Here is a 14,876-nt window from a genome sequence, read left to right on the forward strand (position 1 = left end):
ATCTGTTTCTGGGCTCTCCAGGAGTCCATTTTTCTATTCTTGCACTTATGATCACAAACCATCTTAGTTACTATTATTTTATCATGACTCCTGCCATCTTGTTCTTTTTCCAGACTATCTTAGACTTGGTCCTTTACATTTCCTTATTTTATTTATTTCTGCTTTTCAGTTTCTACAAAAAAATTTTTTTTTTATGTTTTGATTGAAATTGTATTGCATCAATAGCTCATTTTGTGGGGAGTAACTTCTTATAATATTGAGTTTTCTAATCTAAGAATATTTATTTAGACTTTAATTTCTCCTAAAAATCTATTTATAGTTTTCTGTGATTTTAAAAATTCTATTGTAAATGAAATCTTTTTAAAATTTTTTGTGTTTCTGGTATAAAGAAATGCAAATGATTTTTATGTATGTCTCTTTTTTTAAGGGACCTTATTAAACTCATTAATTCAAATTACTCACTTGTAGTGTCTTTTGGATTTCTGTGTACAGTGTTATATCATTTGAGAAATGACTTTATTTCTTTCCGTTCTTAAACTTTTTTTTTTTTTGAAATATTTTATTTATCTGACAGAGAGAAATCACAACTAGGCAGGCAGAGAGAGAAGAGGAAGCAGGCCCTGTGCGGAGCGGAGAGCCTGATGTGGGGCTCCATCCCAGGACCCTGGGATCATGACCTGAGTGGAAGGCAGAGGCTTTAACCCACTGAGCCACCCAGGCGCCCCTCCAGTTCTTAAACTTTTTGTTTCCTCTCCTGTTTTACCATGACTAGGATCACAGTGTGATGTTTAGGAGAAGTGGTGATAGTAGGCATCCTTGACTCATTCCTTATCTCAAAATGGCAGCTTTCAACATTTTCATATTGAATATGATATCTACCATAGGTTTGTTTATAGATCCCTTTACCAGATTAAATACACTGCATTCTATTGGTTTTTTAGGAGGTTTTTATTTATTATTATTATGAATAGTTATTGAATTTTATCAAGGGCTTTTTCTGCATTTCCTTTTTTATTATTTTTTAAAATAATTTTTAAGGGTAGGGGCAAAGAGAGAGAGAGGGAATCCTTAAGCAGGCTTCCTGCTCAGTGTAGAGCCCGATGTGGGTCAGAGATCATGACCTGATCTGAAATCAAGAGCCTAACTCTTAACCAGCTGAGCTACCCAGGTGCCCTTTTCTGCGTCTTGAGATGACTGTGTAGTTTTTCACCTTTATTCTGTGGTGGTGGTGAAATACATTGATTTTTTTATTTCTGGAGCAAATTCAACTGGGTTATGATGTCTTACTCTTTTCATACATTGCTGAATTCATTTTGCTAATGCTTTTTAGAGGATTTTTTAAAAACTATGTTCATGAGTGATACTGGCTTATAATTTTTTTTTTCTAGAAATGATCCTGTCCCTTTTTGATAAAAAAGTCATGCTGGTCTCATACAATAGGTTAAGGCTTTCCTTATTTTTGCATTCTCTGAAAGAGTTTGTATAAGATCACCATTCTTTTTTTCTTAAATATTTGGTTAAAATCTATTGGGGAAGCCATCTGGAGTTTTTTTGTTTTTGTTTTTTTTAGAGAAGTATTTGAATTATGGATATCATTTTTTTAATGGTTTTGGAGCTATTCAGATTTTCTGTTTCTTCATGCCTTTATTTTTATTTATTTTTTTTTTTTTGAAGATTTTATTTATTTATTTGTCAGAGAGAGAGAGAGAGTGAGCACAGGCAGACAGAGCGGCAGGCAGAGACAGAGAGAGAAGCAGGCTCCCCGCTGAGCACGGAGCTGGATGTGGGACTCGATCCCAGGACGCTGGGATCATGACCTGAGCCGAAGGCAGCCACTTAACTAACTGAGCCACCCAGGCGTCCCTTCTTCATGCCTTTAAAAAAAAAAAAGTTGTTTATTTAGTTATAAGTAAGTGATCTCTACACCCAGTGTGGGGCTTGAGCTCCTGACCCCGAGATCAAGAGTGGCATGCTCTTCTGACTGAACCAGCCAGTTGCCCTATCTTCTTGTCTATTTTGGTGAATTATTTTTTCATCTAAATCTGCTTTCAGATTTTAAAATTATGGGCATAGGGGCGCCTGGGTGGCTCAGTGGGTTAAGCCGCTGCCTTCGGCTCAGGTCATGATCTCAGGATCCTGGGATCGAGTCCCGCATCGGGCTCTCTGCTCAGCGGAGAGCCTGCTTCCCTTCCTCTCTCTCTGCCTGCCTCTCTTGTGATTTCTCTCTGTCAAATAAATAAAATCTTTAAAAAACAAAACAAAACAAAAAAAAACTTGCTTTAAAATTATGGGCATAAACTTGTTTATAATATCTTCAGACAGTTTTTTTCCCCAATCGGAAGGATATGTAGGGATGGCTTCCTTTTCATTTCTGACATCACTTACTTGTGCTTCTCTTTTTTTCTTGATTACTCCTTTGGGCTTATCAATTTTACTAGTCTTTCAAGAGAACCAACTTCTCACTTTTATTGATCTTCTTTATTATATGTTTGTGTTCAATTTCACTGATGTCTGCTCTCTTTTTTTTCTTCTACTCACTTGGGTAGAATTTGCTATCCTCCATTAATTCTTCAAACTACTTCAATCTGACCTCCTCCTAGACTACCCTACTGAAACTGATCAAGTTGTCAGCGTTCTTGTTTTCTACTCCAGCAGATGCTTATGTGGACACGTGTTATTCTAGCTCTCAAAAAGCATCTGCACAGTTCCTAGGTAAGATATTCTTCTTGGTTCTCATGTCTTCACACTCTCCTGCCTCCTATCATTCTGTTCTTTCCTCTTTTTCATCCTCTGATTTCCCTTTTACCTCGAATCTGAATATTGAGGCAGCTCAGACTTGGTCTCTTCTCTATCTAGCCCAGGGATTGCAAACTCATATGCCTACAAGTTCCAGATGGGAAATGTAAATGAAGATGTGGAGTGATTGTTCACATTTTTTTTTTTTTTTAAAGATTTTATTTATTTATTTGACAGAGAGAGAGGTCACAAGTAGGCAGAGAGGCAGGCAGAGAGAGAGGAGGAAGCAGGCTCCCCGCGGAGCAGAGAGCCCGATGTGGGGCTTGATCCCAGGACCCTGAGATCACGACCTGAGCCGAAGGCAGCGGCCTAATCCACTGAGCCACCCAGGCGCCCCGATTGTTCACATTTTTAAGCATACAGAGATACTCTTAAATTTCATAAAGAAATATGCTCCCTCCTTTTTTTCTTTAAATATAAGACCTCTACGATCTTTTATTTTCCTAGTTTTAATAGAGACATGGATCCTTAGAAATACTTCTTTCTATTAGAAAAACAGTGGTGGGGTGCCTGGGTGGCTTAGTTTAAGGGTCTGACTTTGGCTCAGGTCATGATCTCAAGTGGGGTGAGGGGGAGGCTCTGCGCTCACAGGAGTCAGCCTCTCCCTCTGCCCCTCTCCCCATTTATGCACTCACATTCTCTCAAGTGAATAAATAAAATCTTAAAAAAAAAAAAAGCGGTATACATTAGTGGTAATTGGAAAATGACAGTTGGCTTTAGTGCTGAGAAGACATTATGGTGAATTAAGGAGCTCATGCCTTATAGAAATGAGGAAGTGGTTGTACAGGTCAAGCCAAGGGTTGCCAGGTTGTCCAGTTCTTTAAAGAGAAACGTTGAATACAGATTTTTTTAAAATGTGCTTTACTAATTTTTAAATTTTGGTACAAGTTTTTAAATATGTGAAGACCAAAATAATAATAATAATATTAAACATGTCTGTGGATCACTAATTTATGTCCTCTCTATATTCTTCTCTTAAGTTATCTCATCTGTTTTATAGCTTTAAATATCATTGATATGCTGATGACTCTCAAAATTAGAACTCCAGCATTTTATATCCACCTGCCTACTTGACATCTTCCCTTTGATGTCTAATAGTCATCTCAAACTTAACATGTTCCTAAAAGAAGTCTTGAGTTTTCTTCCCAAATCTGTATTATCCTTGGTCTTCTCTACCTTTAAGATGAAAATCAGGGAAACATCCAGGCCCCTAAGGGCTAACCAACAGAAATGATAGGATTGAAAGTCAGACACATGGGGCACATGGGTGGCTTGGCCAGTTAAACATCAGCCTTCAGCTCAGGTCATGATTCCAGGGTCCTGAGATAGAGTCCTGAGTGGGGCTCCCTGCTCAGTGGGAAGCTTGCTTCTTCCTCTCTCTCTCTGCACCCCCACCTTGCTGGTACTGTCTCGCTCTCTCTAGCTCTCCCTCTCTCTTTCTCAAATAACTAAATAAAATCTTAAAAAGGAAAAAAAAAAAGTCAGACACACAGGCAGTTGTGGTATGCTGGGATTCCTCAATAGCAAAATATATAGAAATTCAGAGAAGTGGTTGCAGAAATAGGAAATAACATAGCATGCTACCAGATAGAGGTAGAAGTACGGGTTTCCAGACTCTCCTGAATTACCCGTGGTAATGTACAATTGTGCATAAATCACTTATAGAAAATGAGGTTTCTGCCGTGTTTTGAAGCTAAAACATGCCTTTCTCTTAGGAAGGTGGGAATAGAGATGTTAAATATCTTTCTGGCCCCTGTCTCCTGCCTGATTTTTTTCTAGAGTCTCTTGCTACAGATGTCCTTGTCAACAGGTGCAAATAACTAGTGCATCAAAGACTGAATGAAGTGGTGAAGGTCATTTTTGAAGAGCATTGTTCTGCAGGCCCAGGCTTCAGGCCTACTGGAGGTCTGCTTCCTTCTGCTTATCATCAGCCCCTTTCCAGTAATACTATCTAGTGCTACCTCCAAAAAAGATGTTGGCTCCCTCTAGTTCTCTACATCTCCTCTGCTTCCCCCCAACCCAAATCTCAAGTGACCTCATCTGGACCTTTGTAGAACTCTCCTGACCAGCCTTCCTCCTTGGACCTCTGTACACCTATGATCCCGCCTCCAGATAGTAAGCAAAATGAACTTTTAAAAATGAAATCAGACCATGTCAGTCCTCTGCTTAAAACCCTTCCGTTGCTCTGAATAGAGCCAACATGTCTTAATTACTTATCTGTACTTAAGGGCTTATATGCTCTGTCTTCTCTCAGCATCTCTCATTTGTGTTCTGTCCTCTTCCCATCTTCTGTTTTGTTTTTTCCTCCTCATACTCTTATTATTACTTGACAGCCTCATTAAGCCTTTATTCTGTCACTTGAAAAGGACAAACTCATTCTTGTCTCAAAGGCATGGTCTAAATTTAAATGATACGTAAACTCTGTGGACTAAGGATGCTTATTAATCTGTTCAAAGCCCAGAAGATGGTCCCAAATCATTCTTTACTCTCTGCTGCCATCGTGTGGTCATTTAAAGAATTGTGCGCTCTAGAAAAAGTTTTATCAGCTCTGGACATCCTGAAGCCAAAATGGATTATCCACTGGCCCTCAGAAAGGACTCTCTAAATCAGTGCTCTCTAAGTGAATCACTGAAATACAGAAAAAGCATTAGAAATTTTGTCTAAAATTCTTGATGGCATCATTCATTAAAAGTTTTTACTTTTGTATGTATTTCATAATGTCTATAACATGTCATTATAGTACTACAAGTTTATAATGTATAAATATGTATTTATAGAGAGCACCTAGGTGGTGCTCTCTCTCTCTGCCTGCCTCTGCCTATTTGTGATCTCTCTCTGTCAAATAAATAAAATCTTTTAAAAAATGTATTTATATGTATTTTGTATGTCCCAGGTATTTTTTATGAGTTGACTAATCTAAAAAAAAAATTAGTTAAGCGTCCAACTATTGATTTTGGCCCAGGTCATGATATCAGGGTCCTGAGATGGAGCCCCGTGTCACGCTCCATGCTCAGTGGGGAGTCTGCTTGCAATTCTCTCTCTCCCTGTGCCTTTCCTCCCCACTTGCACGCATGCACTTTCTCTCTAAAATAAATAAATATTTAAAAAATTCAGAGACCATTGGATTAAATAATGTTAATGAAATTTAATTGTATTTCTTTTGTTGTTGTTATTAAACATAGCTTTGGTAAACCAAGAATTCCATTGTTTTCCATGAGTAGAAAGTGATGTCAAGGCAAAAAGATCATAGGAAGCAAAAGGTGGAAATATGAGAAATGAAGATTAGATTAGATATCTTGTTCTTTTTTTTTTTTTAAGATTTTATTTGACAGAGAGAGATCACAAATAGGCAGAGAGACAGAGAGAAAGGAGGAAGCAGGCTCCCTGCTGAGCAGAGAGCTTGATGTGGGACTCAATTCCAGGACCCTGAGATCATGACCTGAGCCGAAGGCAGAGGCTTAACCCACTGAGCCACCCAGGCACCCTAGATATCTTATTCTTTAAGCCAAATTGACTCTGCTAAAAACATTCTCCTTCTACTTAGACATTCTGTATGAATTGGGTACCTATTGGAATCATAAACAATTGAATGCTTAGTGGGAAAACTTTATATGATGCATTAGATCGTAAACATAATCCAGAAACAATATTTAAAAAACAACTTATCTACCTAGTTACTTAGTGTATTTTAGACAATGGAACCCGACTGAAAAGATGTACAGATATCCAGCCTTAGGAATTTGCAGTGAGTGTTATGTCCAGTTAGCAGTGCTTAATATCAGAAGTAGAGATGTGTGGCTTTTTCTTGGAGAGAGCTGGTATATGGAGGAAGGCAGTTATTCACTAATAAAAAGGCAGTTTGGCCACATCTAGATGAATTGTTATATAACAGGAACCAGTAGGGACACCTGGGTGGCTCAGTCAGTTAAGCATCAGGCTCTTGATTAGGTTCAGGTTGTGAGATCGAGTCCCCTATTGGGCTCCACATGTGGCGTTTGCTTCTTTCTCTCCTGCTTCCTCTGCCCCCTCCCTCCACCCCGCTCTCTCTCTCTCTCTGTCTCTCAAATAAATAAATCTTTAAAAAGAAAAAAAAAAAAAGAATAGGAACCAGTAGTCAAGTTTCTTGTAGGTCTTTTTTGGCCTCGGCTAAACCCTAGGAAATAGACACAATAGAAATCAAACTGGCATGCTTTTATTTGAGGATCTGAAAATAGCCCTCACCTCACTGATAAAGCATTACCTGAGAAGGGAAACCCTAAACCTTCCATGAGTCAAACCATGGTTTTACTTTGTGAAGTAGAAGTCAAAGATGAGGTCCCTCTGAGTTTTGTTTCTCACAGCAGCACCGTGATCTTGACCGTTTCCTCTCTGTGGTTCTGGTCACCTCAACGATGAACTACCTCCCTCAGATTACTTGTAACACTTTGTTTGAACCACTCCTTTGGTATTTACTGTGTCATTTCTGGGGTGTGAGCTGATATGTATCGTTCTCTACCAATAAGGCTAGAATCCCTCAGTCACGTTCCATCACTTGCATGCCTTCATAGCCATAGTGGCGTGTGGCACAGGGCCTGGCACAGTTGGCACGCGAGTGAGAACACCACAGTGCCCCGGCGGCGTTCCCTGCTGTGGAGAGCTGGGGCGGGCTGTTGGTTGTCGTGAGCAGCTGTCCCACGCATTGTGGGATGTTTGACAGCAGTCTGCCCTCTACCTGCTAGATACTTGTGCACCCTGTTCCCCAACTTGGGACAACCCAAAATTTCTCCAGACACTGCCAGATGTCCATGGGGTAAGGGAGGGGATGCAAATGAATCTTGGTTGAGAACTGCCCTTCTGGATTGAGGAATTTGGGTTCTAGTCCTAACTTTGTCATTATCCCTCCATGTGTGGGCAAACTGCTTCACCTGTAGGTCCTAAATTTCTTCTCCCCCAAAATGAGAAGGGCGGGATTTCTTGGACGTTTAACCTGGGTTCTGTGGCTAACTGTAGAGGATCTTGCGTTAATGGGAACTTTGCATGTAAATTTTTCTGGGAATAATTTCTTTCTTTTTTTTTTTTTTTTAAAGATTTTATTTATTTATTTGACACAGAGAGATCACAAGTAGGCAGAGAGGCAGGCAGAGAGAGAGAGGAGGAAGCAGGATCCCTGCGGAGCAGAGAGCCCGACGCGGGGCTCGATCCCAGGACCCTGAGATCATGACCCGAGCCGAAGGCAGCGGCTTAATCCACTGAGCCACCCAGGCGCCCTGGGAATAATTTCTTAATTTTCAGCTTTTTTCCCTCTGACTTATCTATTACCTCAAAAAGATTAAAACTAGATCAATTAATACATAAAGTTATTTTCATCTCTTTAAGAGAGAAGGATCCTAGCTTATGTTTGTTTATTAAAGATTTTTTTTTTTAAAGATTTTATTTATTTCACAGAGAGAGAGATCACAAGTAGGTAGAGAGGCAGGCAGAGAGAGAGGAGGCAGCAGGCTCCCTGCAGAGCAGAGAGGCCAATGCGGGGCTCGATCCCAGGACCCTGAGATCATGACCTGAGCCGAAGGCAGCGGCTTAATCCACTGAGCCACCCAGGCGCCCCATTATTAAAGATTTTATTTATCTTTTTGACGGAGAGAGGGAGCACAAGCAGGGGGAGGGGGAAAGGGAGAAGGAGAAGCAGGCTTTCCGCTCAGCAGGGGCTCAATCTCAGCACCCTGGGATCAGGACCTGAGTGGAAGGCACACACTCAACCACTAAGCCACCCAGGGGCGCCTCACTTAGACTTTTTTTTTTTTTTTAAGATTTTATTTACTTATTTGACAGACAGAGATCACAAGGAGGCAGAGAGGCAAGGAGAGAGAGGAAGGGAAGCAGGCTCCCTGCTGAGCAGAGAGTCCGACGTGGGGCTCGATCCCAGGACCCCCAGGACCCCGGGACCATGACCCAAGCCGAAGGCAGAGGCTTTAACCCACTGAGCCACCCAGGCACGTGCCCCTCTCACTTAGACTTTTTAAAACCAGCACGTTTCCCATGACTCAGCCAGCTGTCCTCTGTGTCAGTCTTTACAGCTGCTCACATTTCAGGCTCACGCTGGGGCCCCTTTGTTTAGGCTGCAGCTTCACAGAGTCCATTGCATTTGCTAGCATAGGCTCAACCTTGGATTTGAACCAAAATTCGGCCAGCCACTTTCTTTGGGATTAAGGATATCCCTCTTAGACTTTTTTTTTTTTTTTTGCCTGTTTCATGTTGTAATTGCTGCTGTGGTAGGCATGACCTATGGCCCTGTTTTCCTTTGTTGCAGGTGAATTCGGAAGGCAAAGTCAGTCCTCTGTCACTCCTTCAGATGGCCTCCCCAAGCGGCTTCTGTGTCTTGGTTCGCTTGCCAAAGCTGATCCGTGGAGGAAAAACACTACCAAAAACTTTGTTGGACATTTTGGCAGATGGCACTATTTTAAAAGTTGGAGTAGGATGTTTAGAAGATGCCAGCAAGCTCCTGCAGGACTACGGCCCGGTGGTTAAGGGGTGCCTGGACCTCCGATACCTAGCCGTGAGGCAGAGGTAGGGTCCGTATGAATGCTGGGGTTCCTGGAGCCGTGGGGCGAGTGTCTTAGCAAGATGTCTGGAATACTGAGAACAGTAAGGAAGCATCCAGAGTTTTTTAGAAGCCTAGGGGCTTCTGAGATGCATATGAATTTGTGAGGGAATATTCCAACTTCTGAGAAATCTTTAGTTACCTGGGATTGGTCTTTGTAGGGGAACCATGGATAAGGTGTCTCCATAAGCTACAGGTCGGAAAACTGATTGCACCAGTGGCTTAATCAGGGCTTCATGTTTTGCTTTTGCTTTTTTTTTTTTTAATTAATTAATTAATTAATTTGTCAGAGAGAGAGAGAGAGAGATCACAAGTAGGTAGAGCTTTAACCCACTGAGCCACCCAGGCGCCCAGGCAGAGGGAGAGGGGGGAAGCCGGCTCCCCGCTGAGCAGGGAGCGCGATGCGGGGCTTGATCCCAGGACCTTGGGCTCATGACCTGAGCCGAAGGCAGCCACCCAACCAACTGAACCACCCAGGTTCCCCTTGCTTTTGCTTTTTCCGTACCCCCTCCTCACACCATGATATTTTTGGGTATTTCTGGTTTAAATCCAGAAGATTTAATGTAAAAGTCTGTATTTGGGGCTTTTGAAAAATCAGATGATTTGACTAAGTGAGGTCAGGGGTTCTAGATGGAAACAGTTGCTGGGGAGAGGTTGGCCTCCTTAGATGCCCATGCTCTGTTTAATCGCCACAGTCCTCACCTCTGCCATCCATTGTAACCCCAACTCCTCCGGATAGACATTGGAGTTTGCAAACCCTGCTTTAGGCTAAAAGCAGTGGCAGACTAATTCTATTCTTATGGAAATTGTTTTTCAGGGATTGGCAATGACCTTCATTTGCTTGAGTGTGTGCGTGGGTGGGTGTCCTCATTTTAATAAAGTGGAGTGAGGTAGCCTCTCTCCCTGCCTCAAATGCCAGACATTGAAAGTGCGGAGGATTTGATAAAGTAAGAGAAGGCCTGATTAAAATCTCATCTTGTCATTTTTTTAGTATAAAATGGAATTTTATTTTAGCTTAGGAGTTTGGCTTATGTAAACACAACTCTTGTAAGCATAAAGTTTTCAAGAAATACATCGCATACTTACTGTAAAGAATTTTAAATCTGTGAAGTATTTGGAGTGTCACCCCAGCAGGCACCTCTCGCCAGGCCTCCCTCCGCTCCACCCTCCCAAGGCACCGCTCCCCCGGAGGTGTCCCCTGTCCCTCTCTGCTGTTAGAGGTGGTGGGTGTAGGAGCCAAGAGTTGACCCTGGAGTGGGCTGTGCAGTGGCTGTTCCTCACTTCCCTCTGTGGCAATAATTAGGTTCTCACCTCCCAGGATTGGTGTGAGGATCTCGAGAGTTAAACTACGTGAAGCACTTTGAGTGTGAGTGTGTCCCACAGAGACAGTGCAGTGTACTGCTGTGTTCAGCTCTCACTCTTTATCTTTTGTGTTAAATGTTAACCAGAGATGATTTACTGTAGAGATTGTTGTATATGACTTTGGAATCTTTCCTAGTGAAAATTTGAAATGGCAAAGATGGCCTGTTGTCTTTAATTAATCCTCAAGAAATGCACAACCTTTCCATATATGACGTTTAAAAAAGGACTAATGACCTAAATGGAATAAAGTAGCTTGAAAATTAAGTACTGTCCTTCGCCGGGGGTAATGATTTCAAGAATTATGAAATAGCCATGCTTGAAAAATTACACAGCTATTAAAAAGAATGAAAAAAGTACATTTATACTTACCATCACGGATGGAAGTCTCTGATATATTAAGTAATAAAGCAAGTTGTAGAGCAAAAAACAGAACAAATGCCAAAAACATGTTGTCTCCTCCTCCGCTTAACCATCTGTCTGTCTGTGCATGGAAAAGGTCTGGAGCGGCCACAGCCTACTGTAAGAGTCAATATTCCCAAGGAGTGGAAGTATGGGGTGATAGGCTTTTACTTTCCACCTGTGATGCTTTTCTGTTGTCTGTACTTTTAATAATAAGCATTCATTATTTTTATAGTTTCCAACAAAACAAAAGAGATTTTATGTCTCCCAAAGCCTGAATTTTCACTTAATCGAACCAAGACATTATGTATTTTTCCCTAAGTATGTCTGGACCTGTTTCTACTTTTTAGTCAGTGCTGCCTTTTGGGGGAAATGAAATCCATCAATTACTGCTGGTTTTTGTAGGAAAAGACTTCCTTTTCTTCATCATTATAGTGATTTCATTTCCTATGGTTCCTGAGGGAGTCCTGCTTACCGTAACCCTGATGTGAACCCCCACCTCCAAGCCTCCTGCTCTAAAGCTTCTAGTCTCTCACTTGGTAGCCAGGAAGTTAGCGCCACTTGTATAGACCAATGTGTTCCTAATTTCACATTTATTTCTTGTTTGGAATCTCCAAACCTTGGACAAATTAATTTTTTCTGCTGCCCTGCAGCTATTTTAATCAGAAAGTATTTGAAGGACAGAAAGATTATTTGGGTTTTTTGTACATTCACCTGCTCAATGAAAATGCCATTACCATTTTTTCAAATTTGAAAGGTAATTACATGAATACTAGCCAATGCAAATATAGAAACATGTAAAGAAGATAGATAATCACTGTAAGTCCCATACCCAGAGATAATATCATGAACATATATGATTGATATCTTTCTAGTTATCTCTGTGCTTTGTTTCTGTCATACCTAGACATAGGTCATACCTATGTCTCTCACACACATACATCTGGAATGTGGTATATATATTAATATAAAGGGACCACAACATATGTTTTCTCGCACAGTCTCTTTTTACTTAATGAATATGTCATGGATATCTTTTCATATCAGTATAGATCTACATCCTTATTTTTTTTTAAAGATTTATTTATTTATTGGAGAGAGAGAAAGAGGGAGCACTCACGTGAGTGGGGGGCAGGGGCAGAGGGAGAGAATCAGCATGTGGACTGCCCGCTGAGCAGGGCAGTGGCGGTGCAGGGCTCCATCCCAGGACTCATGAGATCGTGACCCGAGCCAAAACCAGGAGTCAGATGCTTAACTGACTCAGCCACCCAGGTGCCCCCATCCACATCCTTATTTTTAATAGCTGTATGGAATTTAATTGCAGAGATATTTAACTAGCCTTTTGTTGATGGACATTTAGGTTGTTTCCAATTCTTTGCTCCTATAAATGGTCCTGCAGTGAAGATCATCTTACGCACATTTGTCCATAGGATAAATTCCTAGAAGTGGAATTCTTGAATCAGAGAATTTTCATGTTCAAAATTTTGAAAACTCTTTATTGTTAAACTATTTCCCATAAAGCTTGTAAAAATGGACAGTTCATGAATTTTAGATTAGACTGATTCTTCATGCTCCAACAATAGTAGATGTAGTTGTTTTTTTAAATCTGCAGGCCGATAAATTATTTATAATTTTTATTTTATTTTGTTTGATGTCTAGTGAGTTTGAGTGTCTGCCGTCTATCTGTATATTGGCCATTTATTTCTTTTATATATATATTTTTAAAGATTTTTATCTATTTATTTGCAGAGATCACAAGTAGGCAGAGAGACAGGCAGAGAGAGAGAGAGGGGGAAGCAGGCTCCCCGCTGAGCAGAGAGCCCGACATGGGGCTCGATCCTAGGACCCTGAGATCATAACCAGATCATGATCAGAGGCTCAACCCACTGAGCCACCCAGGCGCCCCGTGTTGGCCATTTAAATGTCTTTTTTGATTTGCCTGTTCTTCTTTTGCCCATTTTTGATACACAACTTGCTTATTTCTTGCAGAAACAATTTGCTCTGTAATGGGCTAAGCCTGAAATCACTTGCTGAGACGGTTTTGAACTTTCCGCTTGACAAGTCCCTCCTGCTTCGTTGCAGCAACTGGGATGCTGAGAATCTTACTGAGGACCAGGTACTTCTTGTCAGAGTAGTTGAAGAATGGAAGAGCCGTTGCTTGCGAAGAATAGTTGTTCTTGTATTGTAATCTTCAACTATAAGTATTGGGTGGAAATACCTGAGAAGAGACTCACTGAAGATAACTGGTCTGTGGTTTATAAATGGTACTTAAGTAACAGAGTAAGAGTCCCTATTGTGTTTTATATTTTTGAGCATTTACTATATGCCAGGCATTTCAGAAAATGTAATTTTTTATTATGAACACAAATGCGTAATTAGAAAACCAGAGTGTTATAAGACTTATTATAAGAAACAGTTAGTGGTTCTCTGTCTTCCTCCCACTCAATGGTAACTAATTTCATTTCTTCCTGGTAATTACCGTTATATTTTTAAATTACATGCATATATTACTCTTTATTATTTTTCATATTATCTTTTGACTTCTTATAGTGGAAGACATGATTTAGTACTCTTGTAATTCCTCTGTCCCCAGACAAATTCTTTTCCCTTCCATATCTTCCCAATATAGGTAAATCATCATTTTTATCAGATTAGTATCTACTTATATTGATATTATTTATAGCTGAGCCACATAGGAAGCTACAGTTTTTTTCTTATATAGCTTTTTGATTTCCTGTAATAATTTGTACTTTTGTTTGCTTTCTTTTTTTCTTTTTTAAGATTTTATTTATTTATTTGAGAAAGAGCACAGTAGGGGGAGGGGCAAGGGACAAGGAGACACCCCGCTCACTGGGGACCCTGATCCCAAGACTCCTGAGATCATAACCTGAGCCTGAGGCAGACTTAAGGAACTGAGCCACCCAGGCGCCCCCTCGCCACATTTTACATACTTGGTTGTCAAGGTTGTATTTCTGTGGCTGCAGAAAGTTCTGTAGGACAGTGCTGTGTGTGAACTGACAGGAAGGGGATTTCAGTACTTCACAAATCAGAAGCCCAGTATCCATAGAGCTGAAAGCTCTCACATTTATTGCTGAACCATCCTACTGGTGCAGAGGCGTAGTAACAGAGAAAAATCATTTCCCTGATAAAACATGTCTGTCGGCCGTGACAGGATAGAACACGTGGTCTTCATGCAGCTTAATTAAATATGTGGTGCCAACTAGGTGTGCCCCCTCATGACGTGTGACGCCTTCTAGACCCAGCCTGGTTCTTCTTCAGTGCCTCCTCTTGGAGTTGTACCTGATTTTATTACCAGTTTTCACCCAAGTCCACTGGGGAATGGGACGATTCTGCTTTTGTTTCTTGGCTGGAAATCACTTATTTCTGAAAGTCTTGTGAGAAAACATGGCAAGAGGCACACAAAGCAGATTGGTGGCCAAAAAGCTGTTTGTTTTGTTTTCTATCTACCTATTATCTGTTTCAAGCCCAGACTCTTTAATGGAACCCTGTATCTTTTCTTGGCCGGTTCAGGCATGTGAGGTGACTTAATCCTTTTGTTTTCCCTTGGAGCCCTCCCTTCCAGACAGAATCCTTTATCCTCCTCCTTCCAGAGCTGCTGCCCAGCTCTGACCCTGGAATCTGCATCTACCATCAGCCTAGGGAGTCCTTTCACCTTTCTTCTGGAGTAGATCCTCTGTCTTGCAAATTCCATGTCTTTTCCCTTCCTTGTCTTGGAGTACAT

At 41.0% G+C, this 14,876-nt stretch overlaps 1 protein-coding gene and 1 pseudogene across 3 annotated transcripts in view; one reads left to right on the forward strand and one right to left on the reverse strand.

Moving 5' to 3' along the window:
• The window catches only part of EXD2 (exonuclease 3'-5' domain containing 2), a 58,843-nt gene that overhangs the window by 21,500 nt on the left and 22,467 nt on the right, over nt 1-14,876 (forward strand). For 2 of the 3 annotated variants that reach the window (XM_046009528.1, XM_046009527.1), the window contains exons 3-4: nt 9,083-9,339; nt 13,124-13,250. In XM_046009528.1, coding sequence (XP_045865484.1) covers nt 9,083-9,339; nt 13,124-13,250 — 384 coding nt within the window. The remainder of the gene's footprint in view (nt 1-9,082; nt 9,340-13,123; nt 13,251-14,876) is intronic. The other variant, XM_046009529.1, reaches the window with a different exon arrangement.
• Nucleotides 14,269-14,541, reverse strand: LOC123944773 (annotated as a pseudogene).

The sequence above is a fragment of the Meles meles genome, chromosome 6, assembly GCF_922984935.1.
Source record: "Meles meles chromosome 6, mMelMel3.1 paternal haplotype, whole genome shotgun sequence".
Classification (NCBI taxonomy): Eukaryota; Metazoa; Chordata; class Mammalia; order Carnivora; family Mustelidae; genus Meles; species Meles meles.